Source organism: Panthera onca, chromosome B4 (assembly GCF_046562875.1).
Source record: "Panthera onca isolate mPanOnc1 chromosome B4, mPanOnc1 haplotype 2, whole genome shotgun sequence".
NCBI classification, from domain to species: Eukaryota; Metazoa; Chordata; class Mammalia; order Carnivora; family Felidae; genus Panthera; species Panthera onca.
In genome coordinates this window covers 61,338,518-61,362,903 of record NC_138345.1, presented here as the reverse complement: position 1 = coordinate 61,362,903, position 24,386 = coordinate 61,338,518, and the positions used below count along the sequence as shown (strand labels likewise).

The 24,386-nt window shown below is 36.0% G+C and overlaps 1 protein-coding gene, 1 long non-coding RNA gene and 1 other non-coding gene across 26 annotated transcripts in view; 1 reads left to right on the top strand and 2 right to left on the bottom strand.

Moving 5' to 3' along the window:
• LOC132694568 (uncharacterized) overlaps positions 1 to 1,753 on the top strand; it is a 53,191-nt gene extending 51,438 nt beyond the window's left edge. Inside the window, exon 4 of the long non-coding RNA XR_009617378.3 lies at positions 762 to 1,753. This is a non-coding gene — a long non-coding RNA (uncharacterized LOC132694568). The remainder of the gene's footprint in view (positions 1 to 761) is intronic.
• CCDC91 (coiled-coil domain containing 91) overlaps positions 1 to 24,386 on the bottom strand; it is a 350,689-nt gene that overhangs the window by 27,931 nt on the left and 298,372 nt on the right. Inside the window, exon 15 of one of the 24 annotated variants that reach the window (XM_081796137.1) lies at positions 593 to 661. The exons of the other annotated variants lie outside the window; for them this stretch is intronic. Coding sequence (XP_081652263.1) covers positions 641 to 661 — 21 coding nt within the window. The 3' untranslated portion in view covers positions 593 to 640. The remainder of the gene's footprint in view (positions 1 to 592; positions 662 to 24,386) is intronic. 24 annotated transcript variants of the gene reach the window in all.
• On the bottom strand, positions 10,368 to 10,475 carry LOC132660434 (U6 spliceosomal RNA). Its single transcript, XR_009601784.1, has one exon. It is a non-coding gene; the product is annotated as a U6 spliceosomal RNA (small nuclear RNA).

The following is a 24,386-nucleotide window of genomic DNA, read 5'->3' as shown; positions in this document are numbered from 1 at the left end:
GGGAATGATCTATTAAAGGTGCAGCTAGGGCTCCTTGGAGATGATATCCTATAATTCATTCTCTAGGATACAGAATACGCTTTAAGTCAACAACCATTATAAGGAGCTGTGTTTCCAAAAAGTAGAATTCATGGGTCCAGGAACTAAGAGGTAGCAGTAAGAGTGGCCCTATTTATCATCATATTCTTAATAACTGAATTGGAGAATCTGTGCTTCTCACTCCTGCAGACCCTAGGCTTTAGAGGTACTGATTCCTAGAAGGGTGATGATATTCCACCAAAGGACACAAAATAAGTCTCATTAAACTTTAAGCTATTATTGCTAACTGGTCACTTTGGGCTCCTCATGCCAAGAACAGTAGGCAAGGAAAGAAGGCAGAGGTAATTGATCCTGATCAAAAAAGACAGGGGCAACAAATAAGCAAACAAACAAACAAAAGAGGAGACAAGGCCTGTTACACAATTACACAATGACATCCTGGTGATCCAGTTGGGCATCTCCTAGAACTCCTTTGCCTATTTTTACTGTAAACAGACAAGTTTAACAGCTATAGCATGAGAAACACATGGCAACAGAATCTTAGAGGTCTTACAGATGCGGTTGGGGTTATTTCATCATTAAGCCCCTGAAACAGCAGAGTTCAGCCAAGAGTAAGAGGAATCTAGAACAAAGAGTAGAGGAGGGAGATAAGAATTAGTTGTGGCCTTGAGATCAGCTAAAGCAAGAGTTACTAGCTCATCTCACCAACTTTCCTTTTGTAGGTTTCCCCACAGAAGAAGACCAAAGACCAAACGATCCTCAAGGAACTGTTTCAAGAACTTAAATAATGGAAGTGGATTTGATTGGTGCAAAAGATGAATTGTAGTGCACTACCAAGAATCTACTTTCAAGATGAACATACCAATTCCCCTAGTTGCCGAGATTGTTGGTGACTGGTGGGTTTTAGCAGAATCCCTCTCAGGGAATTGAGACCTTGGCCAAGGTCATGCCCTCTCTCTGAGAGACTCCTGCATTCAATGACTGGTTGCTGTGGGAGTACAAAGTTCAGACCCCTGGCCTCAAGGTGATCTGATCCAACTCTGAAGGGCCACCCCAGCTCTGAGGCTCCACAGAATTAGCTGAAGCCCTTGTACAACTATCTTGCAACTCCTCCCTTTGCTCAATCCTATTTCCTTCTCCCCACATAGGTACTGATCCTAAGGGTATTCCCTGATAAATTTCCTGCACATAAATCTCAATCTCAGAGTTTCTTTTGTGGGGGCATCTGCCTTAAGACAAACTGATAAGGCTGTACTAGTATCAGCTGATTATTAGATGTGGATATGGCATAAAGACATTAACTCCTAGAGCTGTAAGAGGCCAGAAAGAGCATTCCTTTTCAATGGGAAGCACTTTCCTTTCCCTAAAAAGGAATTCAGAAAAGTTGTGGGAGGGTAGGAAGACAACTAAAAAACATTCAAAATAGTTTCTGAGTCCCTTGGAAAAATATCTTTATAATTTAGGATACTTACTTTGATAAACAGAATAGTGTCATTGAGAAAATTGATAGTGATTTTGGAGTCAGTTGTTTGTCAGTAGGGGATGGGTGCTACTGGCCATCTATTAGATAGAGGCCAGGAATGATGTTAATCATCCAACCAACAATGACTATCCAGCCTCCCACAATAAAGAATTATTTGGCTTAAAAGGTCAATAGAGCCAACGCTGAGAAACCCTGGTTTAGAGGTCATGAAGTATATTACATTCATTATCTCATTACATTCTTGGGATTATGGGGAATATTAGTATCTCTTTACTACAGATGGGGAAATTGAGCTCTGTGAAGGAAACTAACTTGCCAAAGATTGAAAAGAATGCTACCAGTAAAAATGTGTATAGTAGTTCATTTTATTTCATGCAACCTTTTCTGGTCCAGATGGCAGTCACTACTGGAACTTATCTCAATTAATCACATCCCTACAAACCAAGAGGTAGCAAGCATATGTATAAAGCTTGATTTGCAGGCTCACAACTGTCATTTACTGCTAAATTCATTGTATTATGAAACTGAACCCTTCATTATATTAAGAAACTAAAGCCTGAATTCACATCAGAGAAAAAAAATCATTTTCAAATTTACACTTCTGAATTTACATAACATTTATTCCCAAAGCTTGATTCAAATAAAGAATTTATACATTGTATAGTACTACTGGTAGATTTAATATATCTACACATAGCATTTAAAATAAAATTGTTTTGTATTTTAGCCCTGAGAAACACGCTCAGGATATACTGTCACCAATGATAATCACAAGTCTGTCAAGAGGGAGCATGGAGTCTAGTTGTTAGGATTGTTCCCTCTGGAGTCCCAAATTCTGCCATTTTCTAGTGGTATGACCTTGGGTAAGTTACCTAACCTTTCTCAAAGCTTAAGTTTTCTTTTTCTTTCTTTTCTTTCTTTTCTTTTCTTTCTTTCTTTCTTTCTTTCTTTCTTTCTTTCTTTCTTTCTTTCTTTCTCAATATGAAATTTATTGTCAAATTGGTTTCCATACAACACCCAGCGCTCATCCCAACAGGTGCCCTCCTCAATGACCATCACCCACTTTCCCCTACCTCCCACCCTCCATCAACCCTCAGTTTATTCTCAGTTTTCAACAGTTTCTCATGGTTTGCCTCCTTCCCTCTCTGTAATTCCCCCCCCTCCCCTCCCCCATGGTCTTCCGTTAAGTTTCTCAGGATCCACATAAGAGTGAAAACATATGGTGTCTGTCTTTCTCTGCCTGACTTATTTTACTTAGCATAACACTCTCCAGTTCCATCCACGTTGCTACAAAGGCCATATTTCATTCTTTCTCATTGCCAAGTAGTATTCCATTGTATATATAAACCACAACTTCTTTATCCATTCATCAGGTGATGGACATTTAGGCTCTTTCCATAATTTGGCTATTGTTGAAAGTGCTGCTATAAACATTGGGGTACAAGTGCCCCTATGCATCAGCACTCCTATATTCCTTGGGTAAATTCCTAGCAGTGCTATTGCTGGGTTATAGGGTAGGATCTATTTTTAATTTTTTGAGGAAGCTCCACACCGTTTTCCAGAGTGGCTGCAAAAGCCTAAGTTTTCTTACGTGTAAAATAGTAACTTACTATGAGGCCTGTTTTAAGGATTAAATAAGATAATGCATATGAAATAGTGACTGGTAAACTATGCACACTGAATAACTGATAGTTATATTGAACATCTGTTGCTTTTTGGCTTCTGGCATCTTAGTTCTCCCTCTTAATGGCAACTTGAACTCCATTTGGGGATTTAATTCTTACCCCTTGGATTTAGTACGGTGGACTGTAATTAGGTGTCTTGCCCTCCCCTAGCCAAAGGGCAGGCATGTAACCCAAACCAACCCAGTCAGATTCTCCTTCTCTGGAATTTATATACCGAGTGGAGAAACAACACAGAAAATGGTAAATTTTGTCCATTCATGGTAATGCTACCCTAACCAGTTTATTTTTCACTGTAACACCATTGTTAACACTGTTGCCTCTGAATTTCCAAAGGTGATTTATTTATCTTGCCATGCCAATGTCTGGTGTACAGCCTTCCATCAATTCCATAAGCCTCTGATAACCTTTCAACAAAATCCCTTTTCCTAAAGTTAACCTGATCCAGGTCTATTGCTTGTAACCAAAAAAAACTCTATATACACCAGCTATATCTGAAATCTGCATAAATTATCTAATCTAATTGATATTTAATTATAGTAAGTGCAAATAAGATTTAGTGACTTCTCTCTGCTTTCAGAAATACGTTTTATCATTGATTTGGCTTTTGGTTTCAGCCCTAATACATATCCCCACACAGTGAAGTCTATGAGGACTGTTTACCTAAAAGAAAATTCTGTGGAGCAAAGGTGCTGTTTAAGCAGTCATCTCTGTTTGCTCTCTGTTGGAGCACTTCTTGGTAGGGCTTCAAGAAATACAAGGCAAGTGAAAAGAAACTGAATGTCTGATTGATGTCTGATTGCCTGAGTCCACAATTCTATAGGCTTACCTGAGATCTTAAATAAGAATCTTTTCAGATACAGAGGCTTTCATTATTTTTGGCTTTCCTTCTGTGTCTTGGATGTGGTTGCTCTTTGGGTATAGCTACAGGTCAGAATCTGTGTGGTCAATCTGAATCTGCAATTACTGGCATCCAGGGTCAGAGGAGAGGGGTGTAGCAGCAGTGAAAGTGCATGTTTCTTAAACAAGGAAAGAAATGAATAATCACTTTGGTTTTGCTTTACAGATGCTTTGATCCGCTTCATTTTTCACTGTGGGAAGACAGAATGGCAATCTCTGAGTTGCTTTAGCGTTCACTTCCCAGAATAAATCTTTCAAGGCCATGGAGTATCATGCCTCTGTCAGCGGGGCTGCACTATGAACAAGCCATTAAGATGGCATTTCAGTGCAGGGCACAGAAATAATATACTTTCCCATCACTTGGTGTACAAAATTTGGCGCTCCACTCATTTGTCTGCACTTCAGAGCAAACGATTCTAAGGGCAAACGGTAAGAGTTCTTTGAGCAGAAAAGTTTGGAAAACTTAAGTGGGTAGTTAAGAAGGTCAAAGATTTCCTTGTTCTTACAGAATAATTATGCCCAATTCCAGTTTTTTTGTGAAAAAACAGGGGAAAAGAAGTCCATTAATGGATACCAAAATGGGCAACAGTTCCTATCTTCAGTGTTACTGAAGCAGACTTTACCGACTGTAGTGCGTACAGTTTAGGGTGTTCTACCGCACCATGACCAGTTGGTCATTCTGCAGCAAGTTTCCAAAACTAAAATGGCAGGTTAATTTATAGCCTTAGTGAAGCTGTTCTGCTAACCTTCACTGAAGTCCATTACCTGCCCCACAGGGCATTTTTTCTTGATCTACATATGATGAGTGAAATACATGCATAAGAATCTTCTAAGTGACATAAACATTTCCATGCATATAGTTCAATAAATAATTAGTTCAAAATCTTCCTAAAAAAAAACCCACCTAACTTATAGAAGGCATGGAAATATTTAGTGATTACATAATTTATTCATCTTCCTAGGAAATACTTTACCCCCCCTGGTGGTAAAGAAGCAACTAATTCAGGGTGGTCTTTGATTATTCTTTCCTCTCAGTTGTATGCCCTCTTTTCTCAACCTACTAGTTAGCAATTCTACATTTTGTACAGTCTAAGGATGCTCGTTGCAAGGGATTTATTTATATCATGGATTGTGCTATACTGAACACATAATGGAACTAATCAATTAAAGATTGCTGAAGTGACAGTTTCAGCACCATGTCTTATGGTAATATATATATCCTTCCTTATTCTTAAGAAACATTCAAATGTCATCAATTATTTCAGTGGGTACTTTTTAAGCCAGAATCTAATTTTAAAATTTATAGTCTAGTTCAAAACATGCTATGAGATTTAGAAGGTGCTAATTTCAACCATGAACACAGAGTAATGTTCTTCAGTGTGAAGCTGCATCTAATCATTCGTTCACTTCTCATGGGGAGCAGAGGAATGAGGCATCTCAGTGATTCCCACTATTCCCTACATAAAACTCTACTAGCGCTTTCTCACCAGAGACCAGATGAATGCTAACTACTTTTATGAAGTTATAGGATATATGCAGATGTAAGATATAGTTACTCTGTATCTGTAGGGTTTTTTGGTTGTAAGCAATAGAACTGGATCAGGCTAACTTTAGAAAAAGAAATTTTGTTGAAAGGATACCAGAGGCTTGCATAATTGATGGGAGGCCATAGCCCAGACATGGGAATGGACAAGCAAAGTTTTTCTCCTTTCATTAAATTGACATTTTTCAGTTCAAGTACAATAAGCTAAAACACTCACTACCTTGCATATTTTACTACTTTTGAGAATTTTCGTTTTCCTTAGTTTAAATCAGAGGCTGCTGTATTATAGCTGAGGAAACTAAGAGATGGCACCATGCTTTTAAAAATATGATTCCACTGAACTAATACTGGGTGTCAATCCTAGATTGGCCCTCTGTCACAATGCTGCTGAGAACTACAACCAGTTCAGGTGACTAATTCTTATCTGAATATATCATTTCTGTGGTGTAAACTTGTTGGAAGACAGGTAAAATTGTTATAAGGGTTTACCTGAGATGACAATTGGGGTCTTTAAGTAATGGGGAAAAGCATACAGGAGTCTACACTTGACTTATGGACTAATGACTACTTAAAGGCATGGACTTACGGAATTCTGCCTCCATTTAAGAAAAATGGAGAGAAGAATGCCATGTCTTTCAGATAATGCATAGATAACAAATAAAAAATTTAAAATACTCCCCCAAAATAAATAAGGCAATTTATATATTTAAAAGCAGTTGATTCAATACAAACTTTAGAGGCCTTAGTCTTTACATTGTACTCAGATAAGTAACATCCATTTCTGATTCTGAATTAGGTGCTCATATTATTGTCACTTGTGACTTCTATGCTTGGTTTTGTCCTTCATTTCTTTTTTCTTATCTAAATTCCAACCCTTCTTATCAGTCAGAGGTGTATTTAGCTGTGTGCAACAGAAATCTGACAAACAGTGGCTTAAAGAAGGATTTATTATTTAATGCACCATGGTCTCTGGGAGTAAGCCGTCCAGAGCTGGTAAGCAGTCCAGGAACAGACTATTTTCTTGCATGGGGCTCTTTAGTGCGTGTGTGTGTGTGTGTGTGTAATATATATATATATATATATATATATATATATATATATATATACAGTTCCCTTTGATCATAAGATGGCTGTTGCATCCTCAAGTATTAGTTTATGTACTAAACAGGAAGGAAGTGAAAGGAAAAGCAAAGCATACTTGCCAAAGGAGTGTGCCAGTTTTTACCAAAAAAAGAAACTTCTTAGAAACCTCACTCAGTAGACTCTTTAGCACCTCAGTGGCCAGAACTGGGTTATGTGGCCACTAAAGACTGAAGAGGAGTTTGAGGAGGAAGCTGTCTGTGACTGTATACACTGCTGCCTTTAAAAACCCTGGAATCCTATTAACTCAGCAGAAGGAGAGACTTTATTTTATGTAGGTAATTAGCACTGTTTGCCACAATTCTGCAGTGCTAGATGAAGAACTATGGTCTTTACACAGTCTGCCCTGTTTCTTCATGTTCCCTTCTCTGAACATTCTGGGCAATTATCATTGAGCTGAGTCATGTATTACAACAATTGTGTGCTGCCTTGTACAATGCACTCATTTTAAAACATGTATTTAGACTCATCATCCCATAAGTTCTCAAAAATGAGTGTCAGATTTCATAATACTTCTGCATCATATAAATATGATATTTGACTTACTAATGAATTTACTCACAAATTTCATCTCAATCCTGTTCTTTAGAAAAGTAAATAGCTTATCATTGTTGCTCTAAAAGATATTTCATTTTTGACTACTCCCTAAGCAATCTAGATATTTTCTAAATTGCTTTAAGAGTCTTACTGGCTCTCTGCTATAGTTCCTAAGCTTATAGCTTTCCTAACAACATTACAACAATAAAACCAAACAAATGAGAAAAAACACCACCCTGTGTTATATCAAAGGTCTGAAGGAGTGAGGTATATTTTAAAATAACTTGAAACTTAGCATTGAAGTAACTGTGGTACAAATCAATTATGATAACTATTTTGCATCTGTTTCCATCTTCATTTTCTCTCTCAAACATGTCTTCCAATTAAGAGAAATGAAAAAATAAATAGAGAGTCTTCAACAAACAGTGCAACTTTCTCAATAAATAAGTGCTCTCCTTACTATAATGGCTCTCTAAAAAATCTTTATGGTTATCTTTTCTTAGACATAAGTGTGGAAAAGACCACTGGTCTAAAATAGAACCTCCATGGCCCAACAAAATGGTTATTTCTTAATTTATGAACACATATTGCATTTTTCTAGGAATATGTTATACATGTTATGAAGTAAGTACTATTTAAAAAAGGATAATGCAATTGAATAATGCTTCCTTGTATTTGAAAATCTTGATACAGCAATTTGACTCTAGATGTAGTTTAACACTTATTTTACTTTTTAATTTGAGAGGCAGAGAGAAAGAGAGAGAGAGAGAGAGAACATGCATACAAGCAGAGGAGAGGAGCAGAGGGAGAGGGAACAAATCTTAAGCAGGCTCCACGCTCAGCACAGAACCTGACATGGGGCTCGATCTCACGACCGTGAGATCATGACCTGAGCCAAAATCAAAAGTCGGATGTTCAACCGACTAAGCCACCCAGGTACCCCAACACTTGGTTTCAATGTCTGTCAGAGCTGAAAAAGAGACCTCAAAATAATATGTAGGTGAAATCTGAAACACAGCATAGTTAACTCTACTTATTAAATCATGAGGCTCATTTTCCAATTTCCAGAGTTTAGTGAAATTTTGAAAACACTGAATTGAGTATTGTATGACACTAAAAATCTGTGAAAAAGTTGTAGTATTTTTACTGTTATGTTTGGTGTTTTCAGGAGATGAGAGAAGAAACAGGAGGCAAGATGACGTAGAGCCCTATAGGCCACTGCAATGACTCTGGTTTTCCTCTGAGTGACATGGACTCATTTCAAGATTTTATACAGAGGAGTGATATAATCTGACCGAAGTTTCAAAAATGACTTTTCAGTGCAAGTGTAGAAGTAAAGATACCAGTCGGGGCGCCTGGGTGGCTCAGTCGGTTGAGTGTCCGACTTTGGCTCAGGTCATGATCTCACAGTTTGTGAGTTCCAGCCCCACGTCAGGCTCTGTGCTGACAGCTCAGAGCCTGGAGCCTGCTTCAGATTCTGTGTCTCCCTCTCTCTCTGCTCCTTCCCTACTCACACTCTGTCTCTCTCTCAAAAAATAAAGATTAAAATAAAAAAAAAAAAAAAGAAGTAAAGATACCAGTTAGGAGGTTTGTGTAGAAGTCCAGGCAAGAGCTGACAGTGGCTTGGGCAGTGGTGAAAGCAATTGAAGTGGTCAGAATCTGGATATATATATATTTTTAAATTTTTTTTAATGTTTATTTTTTCTTGAGAGAGAGAGAGAGAAAGAGAGAGAGAGCAGGGGAGGGGCAGAAATAGAGGGAGACAGAATCCCAAGCAGGCTCCGTGCCGTCAGCACAGAGCCTGATGTGGGGCTTGAACCCATGAACCATGAGATCATGACCTGAGCCGAAACCAACAGTTGGACGCTTAACCAACTGAGCCACCCAGGCGCCCCAGAATCTGGAGATATTTTAAAGATAGATATCCCTATATATTAGATATAGGGAGAGAGAAGTAATTCTTAAAGTTTTAGCTTACACATCATTATGTCGAGAAGGATTCTCTGATCCACTAGGACTTCATTAGGTCATCTTTCCAGGTGCTTCGATAGCACCCTGTGCCACTTCTGTCTCAGCACTTTCACATGGGTGGCAATTTCTGGTTTTCCCCAGACTACAGTTTTTCCAAGACTATAATCCTTGGAAGTGTAGACATCATGTCTATCTTACTTATAGTATATACTCACTATATAAATATTAAATCAGCAATTGTTAATGAGTGAATAGAATATGTAAAATCTATACAGTAGAAATCAATAATACTCTGTTGGCAATAAAAATGTTGGGAAATTTTTTATTGGTATAATATTGTACAAAATCTTATTTTTCAACAGGGCTACATCACCAATTCTATCAAACAGTTCATAATCACTTATATTTTATTATAAACTATTGTAGTTAACACCCAAATTATGGGAAGAGTCCAAATGTCCATCAACTGATGAACGGATTAAGAAGATGTGGTGTACAATGGAATACTACTTGGTGATAAAAAAAGAATGAAATTTTGTCATTTGCAACAATGTGGATGGAACTGGAGGGTATTATGCTAAATGAAATACATCAGTCAGAAAAAGATATCATATGTTTTCACTCATATATGGAATTTGAGAAAGCTAACAGAAGACCATAGGGGAAGGGAGGGAAAAATAAGTTACAAACAGAGAAGGAGGCAAACCATAAGAGACTCTTAAATACTGAGAACAAACTGAGAGGGCTAATGGAAATGGGGGGGGGGGGGGTGGTTGGGGAGGCAGGAAAATGGGAGATGGGCACTGAGGAAGGCACTTGTTGGGATGAGCACTGGGTGTTGTATGTAAGGGATGAATCATGGGAATCTACTCCCATAGCCAAGACTACACTGTATACACTGTATGTTAGCTAAAATGACAATAAATTATTAAAAACAAACAAACAAAAAAATTCCTGTAGTTAAATCATAGTATATTCTTTAGCAGATGGTAGTAGCTCTTGAAAGACTTTATCAAGGGCATCTAATATTTTTCACACCCTAACGTATGAGAAAGTCTTAAGAACCTACAGCATATATGAGAATTGCTGATTTTATTTCATGTGTCATCCTTGCACAGGGACCATGCTAATCTTCTCTGTTTTGTTCCAGTTTTAGTGTATGTGCCGCTGACGTGAGCACTAACTGCTTTTATTTTAAATGTCAAATTGGCCAGACCGTACACTATTAGACACTAATAGGTTGAGTGTAGAAATAAAACAATTACAGCTTCAGGGAGGGAAGTTGGGAACATTCCTGTGCTGACTGTTGATAATGCAGTTCAAATCTCTATGGAATAGATCTACTGACAATCCTTTGTTAAGTTTTTTCTTAGTTTTGTACAGTATATACATATTCTGAGAAAAAGTTATTGAAACAGAGCTTTAAAAGCCCAAAGCAAATGGGTAGCACAGCTTTCCATGATTCAAAACCTGGTAATGGTATTAATTTCACTCTTCACATATCCTTTGTGCTTGCTATGTATCTGCTTAGAAAGGAATTAAAAGTATACTTAGCCAATGGTATCTCTCTAAGTTTCTCAGGGTGATTTTACCATGGTGAGTTTACTACATTGAAGGACTGGTTTTTAGCTGTGCAGGTAAAGACCTCAGATTTCCACAATACTAAGCACAAATCTTTCTCTCAAAAGAGCCACAGTAAGTCAAGTTCACCAGACTGTGTAAAAACTTCCCTGTGTTGTAAACAAGTCATAATCAGAAAGCTGCCTAATAAGCAGAGGATCTGAACAAATGGAGTTATATCACATAAATGTTTAATGGCATTTCTTCATTCATGAAACAGAATTTTCTTTTCATTTTAAAATTCTAATTTATTTATTTTGAAAGCAAAAGAGCAAGAGCGAGAGAATCCCAAGCAGGTTCTGCACTGTCAGTACAGATCCCAACGTGGGGCTCAAACTCACAAACCATGAGATCATGACCTGAGCTGAAGTTGGACGCTTAACTGACTGAGCCACCCAGGTGCCTCAAAACAAAATCTTCTTGAACATCTGCTATGTGCCGAGCTTACTCTGAGATACTGAGAATACAGTGGTGAACAAAATAGACAAGATACTTTAATGAGGGAGATAGACAATTAATACAGATTTTTGTCCGTGTTTTTTTAATTGATGCATCTCTAGTACTTAGAGTACTTCCTAGTACATATTAGGTCTCTGATGATATTTGATGATTGAATGAAAAATGCAATATAAGCTATTCAAATAGTTTCAGATAATGTTATATACTAAGAAGAAAATAAAATGGAATCATGATACGATAAAGTAAGGTTAGTAGAAGAGAGAGTAGCTTGCCGAGATTGGTTTATTTGGTAGATTAGATTACTGTTTGGCAACCATTAACCCATTCTTTTTCTCCACCTCCATGGGAGGATTAGTTTTGCACTCCACTGGTGTTGAATTTGACTGTGCAACATGGTTGGCCTAGTAGTGGGTGGAATATACTTTTCTCCCTTTTGACCTTGGGCATGGCCATATGACTTGCTTTGGCCCACAAGATGTCAGAGGTGACACAGTCAAAAACTTGTTCACGTTCTTGGGTTTCCCCTCTTGCACTTCTGCCATCGATGTAAGAAGAACATACCTTGGATAGCCCATAACAGATACCCTCTGACTTTTAGAAACTGTGTTCAAGTGGTTTAATTTCTTTCACTAAATTCAAAAACTTTGATTCTTGAAAGTCTATGCTATTTTCATTAATCTGTTGACTACTAATGTCAGAGTCTTAAACATGAAAGAAATATGAGTGAACAAGTTGCATTTTGGTGGGAGAGTTGAAAGGAAGGGACTTTTACTAACTATTAAAGTACACAATAAAAAAAGGTAGATGTAAAACTTCTTTTTTTATTAACAGGATTTTTTAGTAATTTAACCACTAAAATCAACTAAGAGCAGAAGGAGAGCATGTTTGTTTAGTCCAGTGGCTAAGCTCCACCCCAGACAAGATATTTTCATTTTCAACACATGATACATAAGAAGAGGAAAATGTGAACCACAGGAATGGAATAAATATTGAGGACAAAAGCGAAGTGTTGAATATATTATAGTCACACTAAATCTTAAATGAATAAGCACTCTAAACTATAAAGGAAAAACTAAGCAACAAAGTTATTTTATACGCCAAATGTCCCCACAGATGAATAAAAAGCAGACATTAAAATTCTTGTAAAATGGCAAAGAAACTATGATTAATATGTTCCTGGTACAAGGTAATGATCACATTATGCATGTGAAAAATATGAAAATTTGAAAAATCTTGGTGTCAAGAATAGTGGGATCATTTAATGAATCGATCCCAACATACACTGAATGTTGGATATAGGATTTATCCTAAAATATTGTACTTCAACTCCAATGTTCAGAAAATTATCTAGGCTGGAAAACATTATCTGGAAAAGCCTCAAATGGATTGGAGGGATCTAATGTTGAAACTTACTAGTATAATAATGTTCTGACTGGCAGCCAGGGTTTGGGCAGCCATAATCTTCTATAGCCCACAATCTCAAACAAAGACAGAAGTAAAAAGGACCTGTGAAAATAGACAGAACAAAACCTATATATTTATTACACAGTTAGGGACTAAAGATTCTCCTTTTTCAGACTTAGAACATATGTGACTTAAATATGACAAAGAGTACTTTGCTATCTAGTTTCTTATTTTCTTTAGTTTCTTCAGAGTTGAAAAACATAGCAGAGGTCATGGATAACAGGCTTGACAGCAAGAAAATGGAGAGGATTTAGAAGAAATAGATCCACTGATAAGAGCGTGAAGTAAATACAGAGAACAAAGATGTTTCCAAGGACACAAGAGACAACTAAAATTTAATCTAGGTGAATTACAAGTTAATCAAGTTCTTTCTACTTCAGGAATCTTTGTGGCCATCACTCTATGAAAACAAGTACTATAATTAATGTATAAAAGATGTCCCTAAATTACCAAAGGTAAAAATTGTTGGTTAACGCAAGAACAAATTTAATCACTAAAACTTAAAAAAAATCTATTTATATATATCTTCTAAAACTATCTATTTTTAGCACAAATGCATGGAACAAAAACCTTATCTATCCAAATACTGCATATCCTCTGAATAGTGTCACATCACTTAGGCGTAACTGTAGAAACCTCAGATTATTTGAGAAAGTATGAACTTGTGGTGTCCAAGTGGCAAACTTTCTACAAGATGTCTGATGAACCTGGCGACTGCTAAAGTCCTGATTTAGTAAGAATGAAACCCATGTAGTTTGACTTCAAAGGATCAGATTTAGAATTAGCCATGAGACTAAAAAGCTGGAAAAATATTTCTACAGTAACCATAGCAACTTGGAAAAAATTCTCAAAATATGTAGTGGCCATTTATAATGTTCTCTGATTTTTGATACCCTTCCTGTGTTTGATGAATTTCTAGCCTTATGAGGTATAACTCCCCTAGGTAAAACTCAGAAAACTTAGTTATCTAACCTGCTCTACTCCCAAGGCTCTGCTAATCAAAGTTGACTGTAATAGACTTTGATTCAGAAAGAACAAGAGGAAGGAAGCTCTGTAGACCAACCGTTTTGCTCGTATGGATGAGACACATTCAACTGTTGGATATTTCAATGGTTGCATTAAGCAATGGGTTCTTTTGGTGCTTGATGGGAATGTAGCAGCGAAGAAGGACTTATCTTTGAACAAGTTTTGTGGTGTAGTTTTGGTATTGTTTCCGGAAGCTTAACCTTCATCCTGGTTCTCCGGCTTTCAACAATTTGGTCAACTACTCAATTTCCTTTTAATAAGCTTTTTTACTGTTTAAGTAGCCAGAAAAACCCTGATTGACACTAAATGGCTACTAAGCAGCGGCTGAAGGCAATGTAACCTCAGGAATATCAGAAAGATCTATGGTTAGTTCTGGCTCTCTAAGGGCTGATGGCTCTAAAATTCCAGCCAGTTTTCTGAAAGAGAAAAAAAAATTAAAAAGCAACATCTGGCAGCCTGCATAGTAGCAAAGTAAAAAATTATTACCTACAGTCACTTGAAATGAAGTGATCAATGAAGGCAAGACTTCGGAAGATCCAGAGACTACTAATATGGAACAACAATATAAAGAGTGTGAAGAAGACAAAATTACTTGCTTTTATTTCCATAGCACAGCTTTAAAAAAGATAATGAAATGTTCACAATTCTAACTTCTCAGTTCAAGACAAAAATCGCCGCGAACAACTATTCCCTAATGCTCCCGGGGAAGGAAAAGCCAGCACTGGTGGACAACACTGTCCATTTTTTATAGACCAGAAGTGCTCATGCTGCTTTCCATGGAGTTGAGTTGTAATCAGAATGCTCTGGCCCACACTGACCATTGGCTTTGGCTACTTGATCAAATGATCCATATAACAGATAGGCATCAAAAAATTCCAACTTAATAAAATTATAAGATTCCCAGGTTTAATGAAGAGATGCCTGTCTTGAGCCACTACAACAAAAATTTATAACGTCTTTTCCAATTTCTAGTCCTGTCAATTATTTGCAGACTCAGAGCTTTCTGAGCAAAGAAGAGAATGCAAGTTCCTAAAGATACAGCTTGTAATGACATCAGAGGTGTAAACTGTAAACTGTGAGCTTGGCCTTTCTCATCAAGGTAACTGCACTGAAGAAAGGGAAATACCAGGTCTTTTGAGTACTGTTGTATAACAGCTCTGAACTAATCCTAAAAAACAAGGGACCTAGAATATCACTGTGGATTAGTGGTCACAAAGGATGATTGTAGGAATCAAATGATGACTGGAGTTTTACCCTGAATCTGCCTCACATCCAGCCCACTAGGACCTTAAACACACAGAGTATACAAATGGCACTGGAGAAGGATAGTAGATTACCAGAGGCTTCATCAGATAGTGATTTCATAAGCAGCTGCTATTGCAGATGTACATTCTTTACTCAAGCTCTCAGCACCAGGTATATGACTATTAATCTGCAAATGATTTTTTTCCTCTTTCCCAACAGAGAGAGAACACCTGTAACAGCTGCTTTCATAGAGCAATAAACTATTCTATCTTAGGGTTATATAAATTATTTGGCTCTGAACTGCAATATATTTCACAAAGACCATTACTGTCTCGCCAAAACATAGGACAACTATATTGATGACATTATGTCTCCAGGACCTGGAAAGCTGGAGGTAATAAGTATTCAGGATTCTTTGTACAGATATGTTAAACACATCTATAAGTCTAATATAAGTGTAGTAAGGTGGGAGACACATTATATGAATATATAAGAGCTACACCTCGGTGAAGTTTCTGAGGTCCCAGTGATCTTAAGTGTATCAGGATAACCTCTACAAAGTTAAAAGTAACTGTGCCTTGTGCCTCCTGCTACCAAGAAAGAGGCGCAGTGGCATGTGTCTTTTGAAAGTAATATATATCACATCGGGAATCTTGCTTTGACCTATTTATAAAGTGACCTGAAAGCCCCCAGGTATGAGTGGGCACAAGAGGAAAAAGGAGCCCTCCTAGTTAATCCGGGCCACAGAGTATCTACCTGGCCTTCATGATCTACTGATTCAATGTACTTAGAACTGCCAATATTTTATCCAAATGCTACATGGAGCCTGTGGCAAGTTCTGATTGAGGAATCCCAACTGAGATCTCTAAAGTTTTGGAGCAACATCACCAGGCAGGAAATTTGTTCCTTTGGAAAGGAGCATTTTAGCTTGCTACTAAGTCCTATTAGAGTCTGTATGTTGGACTGTGGAAAAAATAAATGTGACCTGATCTGCCCCAAATGAACTTGGTTTAGCTGATTCACTGAACTATTAAATTAGGCATGCTCAGTAGCAAGCCATATTAAGTGATTGTGACATATATGGAATGAGACTTGAGAAAGTTCTTACAGCAGAGATCATATGATCAGATCACTCACACTCTCAGCTATACTTGCCTTGTGGTAGGTTGCTGCAACAGATTTCAGGCCATTCCCTTTGTGAACACATTTTGTTTTTATAAGGGATAGCTGAAGTATTTTGCTCTTACTTTACCTGATGTTACCGTTAATATTGTTAAGTATGGAAGAAGGGTCTATTTTGAAGGTTAAAGTATTAGCAAAGGGTATATATAAATTGATGTTGAATAGCCAAGCAATGTAGGATAGTGTATGTTTGTCATGTTTTCTTGTTTTGGCATTTTGGAAAAACCCTTAACATATCAGGAGATATCCTATGCTTATAAGTTTAGTCACTGTGAGACAGAATGCACAAAGAGTATTTTCTTAGCTTGTTTTTGTACCCAGTATATAGGCAGACATGTGATCAAAGGTCTACCAACCCGGTTTACACCCATGAGATTTCAGTAAGAAATGAGCAATCTGATGAATGAAACTCCATATGGGACTTTTTTAACTGGTGAGGGTAGAGGCAGAGATTTAGCCAGAGGCTGTGAGATGCAGTCAGTGATACACAAGTGGTGTTAGGTGGGGAAATGAAAGCAATAAGTTTGGGGGGAGTTTGGTGGGGAAGCAGCAGCAATGAGATTTCCTCATGAGGCCAGTTCTATGTCATGGTTTTGGGGTCTGCTTTTGGAAGCTGAATTTCAAAGCCCATTTTCCCATCCCAATAACCTCTTAATAAATAAACTGCTTTTTCTGCTTAAGCAGTCAGAGTCAACTTCTACTGCTTAAAATTAGGAATTCAATCTGAATTTTAAAAATAAACAGTTTTCAAGTAGACCAACAACTTGTCAGATATTTATAGGATCTTAATCAGGGTAACTGCAAATTTTCTGTTAAAGGGATGCAACGATAAAAATTAGTTCTTAGGGGGTAAACTCATGTGAATGCTGCACCTTTATGTATAAAACTAAGGATTATGGAATCTCATGCATGGAATCTCAACTGAACCAATCAATGATGAGGAGAATTGATGAAAAATGACTAGAAAAAGAATACAGAATAATATCTTTAAAAGGAGATAAAATAAGAGATGTACATTGCTGCATCAATCCCAGAGAAAGAAGTACAATTATGTCTTATCTATCCATTTAGTATTCTTTATTTTAAAAAATAAGAAAAACTGTCTGACAATCTAGTCAAAGACTAAGGCAGACATGTGATTCACCCATAATCTAATGGATTTCATTCAGAAATAATGTGATGATAATAAATGATGTATCTGCTTCCTCTCTGTTACAGACTAGAGTTCACATGTATTAAATAATTGGCCTTCCTTTAAAGAGGGAGCACAAAGCTTCCAGAGCAAGACAGGAGCACAGAGAGGTCATGTCAGTGCATATGAATCAGCAACGAACAGAATGTCAAGGAGGTTTTCTCTGTTTTCATATGAGAAGAAAAATACCGCATCTCTTAGAAAATGATTTTTTCATGCTGTTTCCAAGGCACTATTAGTTACAAACCAAATTGTTATTTTTGCTATTTTTTCAAAGGAAAGAACTGATGGCCGAGGAGATACATATGATGGAAAACAACTATATAATAAATCAAGTAGTTTAAATGTAAAAACTACTAGTGTCTTTTGGTAATAATACCATCTCCTTTCTACTGAAAGTAAATTTTGACAAGGAAATAATAGTCATTTCAAGAATTTCAGTTAAAAAGTAGCACATGAAAAATAATTCATCTCTTAATTATTTATACATTTAAAAAATAAGTCAAAGAATGGGAAACAACAGATATTCATAAATATGCAGGTAATATAAAGAACATTAACTTATTATAGAGTAAGTCTACAATCCCACAGATATAATTTCTATAGCCAATTGTTCAAAGTACACAAGAGAAAGTTATATTATTTGTAAATGTTTTACAAGAAACTCTTGCAGATATTAGTGCAAAGCCTGAATTGTTACTGTTCGAACACTGCATCTTTCTTTTAAATGACAATTTCTTCTATCTAGCAAGATTAAATTAAGAATCAAGAGCCATTGAGAAGTGTCAGACAAGTAAATACTAGGATTATACTACTTAGTTCTGTGCTAAAATAATATAAAATCAAGTTTTTGTAAAAAAGTATTATCCATGCCAACTAACTTCAAAATTTAACAAAATTGGTTTTCAAACAGATTATGTTGGGATCATGATTCAGTTTTCTTAATTTGCTACATAAAAACTTGTTTGCAATAATGACTTGTATATTTGGATCTATTTTAAAGGACTGAAATACTCTGACATGTTAGTTTTCTTTTTAATTCCTACAGGAGTATAATTTTAAGGGAGTTTGGCATTAGCCTGTATGTGAGTAGAAATGTGTACTAACTCCTGGAATACACCCACAAAGACTTTTATGAGAACTAAAGATAGAGATAATACCACCTGGAATAATAGAGCTAGAATGGTTTTAAAAAAGACAAAGCAAAGTTATCGTTACCTTATCACTGTTATCACATAAGCTGGTGGTGGTTTTAACGTCACAGCTTAATTTATGTTGTACATTTCATAAAACTTCATTTTAAGACTTTGTCAATCTTTTACTACTACCTAACATGGTCACGCCAACTAGAAAAATATCAGTCTTCTTTGCTATATAAATCAAATCTTAAAACCCTGCAGAGATAATATTTAAGCTATCTAAACCAATAGTCTTTGTTAGGGTCCTCAGAAGTTCCCAGTAGGTGAAAAAGCTACTTAAAAATAACTTATAAATTGTATGCAATACATAACTGCAAGCAATTTCCCAAGTGAACTCTGTATGACTGTACACTATCCTTGTTTTTCTACTTTCCTTCCTCATTTGTCTGGATGGAGCTAATTTATTTAATTTATCCAAATAGAGCCTGGAAAAGTAGAAAGGGATTAAAAGCCTGCTAGTGGAGAAACTGACAATCCTAGACTACTGTATGAAAAGTAATGCAGAAAGCAAATTATCTAATCAGACTTAAGGAGCTACTGGGGCATCTCCCTATATGGTTTGCAGTCAGACAGAACCAAGTTAAAATTTTGACTCTCTTACTGATCTTGCGCCATGATCAAATATCACTGACTTTCAATTTTCCTTGTCTGCAAACAGCAGATATTATTTCAGAGTTGTTTTGAGGATTATGTGAAACAGTGTAAATAAAGCAGCTGCCATAATATTTTGGACAAACTTGGCACTCAATAAATGGTTTTTGTTTTGTATTGTTTTCTGATACAGAACATTTCACTTCAACAACTTCAATTCCACTTAAGCTGAACATTTCTAGGTGTTCTTTTAACAGTCATATCATAATAAGATAATTCTTTATTGCTGTATCTTGCTCACATAGGTAGATTGCTGGTAAACAGCTCAGGCTCCAGAGCCAGACTATCACTTTCTAGTTTTATGATTTGGTGGCTAATAATATTCTTAACAATGAATACACACACACACACACACACACACACACTCCTTAGACTAGTGCCTGGAATATGGTAAATGGTACATAAGTATTAGCTTTCATCATCACTGTTATCATCATTTCAATTTTGAGGCCTTTGATAGCTACTGCTTCCTCTAGGTCTGACCTCTGGTTTTTCCTTCTTGACCAGTTGCTCACCATTTATATTATGAGATATCCAGACGTTCTGAGTAAAAGCTTCACTGGGTTGGGTCCATCTCAAATGCTATACCTCGCTTATAGGCCTTCCATGATAGTATATCCATCAGGTGTGTCAATTCCTAACTGACACAAGCTATGACTCAAAGTTGACATTTTGTTGATTTATCTTTGTTTTGAATCAATTCTTATCACCATCTAAATTTTAAGAACTTTGGTATAGCGTACTGGTGGAGAAAAGTCATTTGAGTATTTAAAAAAGAGTTAAAACATTTCATTGAAGAATAAAGCCAATTGTCATTGTGATAATTTGAGAAGTGACTGGATAATTATTTAAATGAATAGTTTAAGTTGGTACACAAAAACAGAGATAAGCATTTTTAGATTCTAAATGACCTCAACAGAAGTACTTATTTACTGTACTTTGATTTAGAAGTTTTTTTCTTTAAACAAAATGCTATCCCCCAAACAGAGTACATTAATTGGTATACCTATTAGTTCTTATGTGTACTTAATTAAATTGTTATTTTAATTCTAAGTTGGAACATATGTTGTTATTTCCTGAAACAGATATAGTAATTGGCTTTAATGAAGCATGAAGTTGTATCTATCTTTTCAATTACTCCACTGTTGAAATGGAAATGATCAACAGTGATCTCCCTCACCAGAGACCATGACTATTCACATGTCAGCAAATTTTTTTAAGGTTATTCTTATGCAACTGAGTATAGCAAAATAAGAAAGAGGGTCAAGAAGACTGTTAAAATATAAAGTGAAGGATGGCAATAAATTTTATTTTAAGGTATACTGTATGAAATAAATTTTCAAAGATTGCAAGACGGAAAAAAAATAAATAATTTTTTAGACCACACCTCTATAAACTACATAAACTTTTGAAACCTATTCACCTCACTGGTTTCGCTAACCCTCCTCTGAATTAAGTTTTCTGTTCTTTATATCTAGAGAGGATAAATTTATGAGCTAGTGAAATATCAGGTGGCAAAATGATTTGCACTGGCTATTTCTAAATCTATCTACCTATTTATTTGTTATTGTGCCATTTGAAATGGGTGAAATTTTATAAATTTGGAAGGTAAATTTTTTATGCATGAACTTAAAATACAGGTTGTGTGCAGAAGCTTTAATTCCCTTTGGCATTAAAAAATGAGGTACGACTGAAAGGGCAGCAAGTACATGTGAGGGTACATTCAATTTACTAGGCCTTGATCAGACAGAAGCATTTTCTGACATGATACCCAAATGTACAGTTAGAAGGGCAGATGCTTCTTGCATAGGTGATGATACAGCCTACCCCAGGATGAGTAGGAGCAAGTTAATTAGGCTAATTAATTAGAATGAAAATGAAGAATGAAGCCAACTGTCATTGTAATAATTTGACAGATCATTGAAAATGAGGCAGAAGACCGGGGGATGTTCGAAAGTGTCCTTTTCCACATTAATGCATAAATAATGCATAAAATCACTAGTATGATGCAACTGATTTATACCAAGACTTAGAAGCCTCTCGAAAGATTTACCAGTTGTCAAGGAAAATGTTACATACAATGTTGATAGATTTTAGAGGTGTAAGAGACATTACAGATCAGACAGTGGAACTTCCATATTGTTAAGAGAAGAAAAGTCAAGCACCACAAGGCGTTAAATAACTGTCTTGAAATCATGTTTAAGTCAAGTAACTGTAGAACTGATTGGAGAGTTCATTTTGGCCAAATACTAACTCTTAATAAATAGTCTGGGACGCAAACACTAAAGAATACATAGCAAAACTGGATTAAAAGAGTCCTTTTAAAATTAAGAAATTCTGACAATGACTTGACCACAAAAACTTTGAAGTAAGATAATTGTTCCTTAGTCTTCTCTAAAGATCTAAATTAAAAGGATCCTCTAAAGTGAAGATTATTTTCCTGGAGGTGACTTAGAAAACACAGGCCATAATTCTGGTTAAGAGGAAAAAAAAATAATCTTTTATTACATTTGGACAAGATTTTATTTTTTAGGAATCACTGCTTGGCTGTGAGTAGTTGTTGCTTGCTGAATGTTATTCACACTTCCTCCCTCATAGCAAGCTCATGTGTAACAGTCTTAACTTGTGGGATGGGTTGGAACACTCCATTTTATTCCAAGGGCCATAGGTCATTATAAACCACAAATTCTTCCTCCCTAGGGAAGAGTCAAGGGATGTGGTCTTTCCTATCTCATTTTTCTACAATCTCCTTTAGTCTAAAATAAAGTTTCTGGCACTAAACACAAGATTTGATATATTATAATACCTTACCTGGCAATTAATATCGAGAGAGAAATCTTTTCCAGAATGGCACCTATGGAATTTCTATTGTCTAGTTACAATGAGGCACAATGAAAGAATAAATATTTTAAAGGCCTGACAGGAAGAAATTTTCCCCAAAAGATGATTTTGATGGTCTAGAATGGACATTGATGAACTTTTCTCTATAAAGGGCCAGATGGTAAATATTTTATGTTATATGGTCCCGATAGTCTCTCAAACCACTCTGCTGTTGCAACACGAAACCAGCTAAAAACATTACATAAATGAATGGGTATGCTGTGTGTTTCAGTAAAACTTTATTTACAAAACAAACAGCAAACCAGACTTGAACCTTGAGCTTTAGTTTGCAATCTCTAATATAGAATTTATAATGATTCAAGAGAGTTTAAACCAAAATTTAAATTTTAATGAAATACATTCCAATGCAAAGCACTACACTTGAAGGTACCCTGCTGAAATCTTTGCAGATGATCCTATTTATCTTTTCTTTGCGGCTCTAAAAATTATAGAGAAGACTTATAAGATTATTTAAAAATTAGATACTTTTCATCAACTGATAGAAAACGTATAAGAGCTAAAGCTGCAAAACACTAGCTTTTCAATTGCATGCTGACTGCAAATTCAATATAATCGTTATTTCTTCTGGGCTTAACAAGATAGACTTTACAGAGGATTAAAAAAAACCCTATTACTTCGAATACTTAAAAGGAAGGCATTTTTATCACTGGGACAGATCCATTATCAATTTGAATTATTTTTCTGATTGATCACTTAAAAAGCTCTCCTTGTTTGGATATTTTGGTTCCATACTAATTTTTGGTTATTATTATGACTTGGACTAACAGTATAAGTACCATGTAGCCAACTTAGCAAATAATTTAGGATGCAATTTCAGTGTAAATTATTATTATTATGATTATTTACTTCTGAGAGAGAGGGAGAGAGACAGAGAGACAGAGAGACAGAGTGTTAGCAGGCAAGGAACAGAGAGAGGGAGACACAGAATGCAAAGTAGGCTCCAGGCTCAGAGCTGTCAGCACAGAGCCTGGCTGGAACTCACAAACTGCGAGATCATGAGCTGAGCCGAAGTCGGAGGCTTAACCGACTGAGCCACCCAGGTGCCCCAATTTCAATGAAAATTATAATTCACTTAATTAGTACATGTATAGGTAGCCCCTTTGTTCTGTCAAAGATGCTCAGATCAGATGAATAGTATTTATAAAATTTGGTGACACTTCCATTGATTTGAAACAAGAAAGACTAGTAAATGGTGTTTATAAGACATTTTCTCAGTATAATTCTAATTCTTGTACAATTTTAATTCTAATTCCTAGTATAACTGTAATACTTAAAAGGATTGGATAATTGATTAAAAACTTGTTGACTGCAGATATATGGAAAAAGCAATGTTACCCTCTATGGTGATAATGTGATTCTACTGAATCTTATACCGTGTAGGACAAGTTATAAGTTATTTGAAAAGTTAAGCATTTGGATTTTTCTGTGTTTCTTTGTCTCTTAAAAGCAAAAAACTGAAAGGAAAGATGTAAGGAAAAGAGTCTTCATTTTAGCCGTTTAGCGAATCTGGTAAGGGTAAGATGATGTCAAAGGGAAAATTGTTTAGGACAAAAGACATATAAAGACAGGAACTAACACAACATTAGACTTCTTCCTTCAAAGATTTCTGAAAACTTCAAAAGGGGAAGATTACTTCACAGACTGGAATGTAAGCCCAGTTGGAACCAAAGTCTATAGGGCTTTTGAGGTGTCTAATGCTAAAAATCTCAAGTTGACTCTCTAGTTAAAAAAAGCTGGAGAGGAGAAAGGAAAATTTTCGTTCTGGAAAAGTGTTCTTCTCTGATGCAAATAGAAATCCATCTTACAAAGGAAGAAGTAGAGATGAGTTGCCCTAATTTACTCTTTTGGAAAGAGACTAGAAGATTATGAATTTGCTAAAAAACTTTTGTTTCTTCTAACTATGACTTTGTAAGCTATGAGATATCTTATTTTTTGTGAAAAATTTCCAAGCCCAAAGATATTCGTACAAATTAACTTGAAACACTGAAATACAGTTTTGGAAAGAAGAAGAGTATAGAGAATCTAAATTCTTAAAAAGTTATATAAAAAAGAGGTCTAGTAAATAGTTGGTCCTCCATTTCAGATATTTTATCCATTTTCCTTTTTTATAGCTTTTCTGTTTGAAGAGATGGAAACATTCAAATGTTAAAAG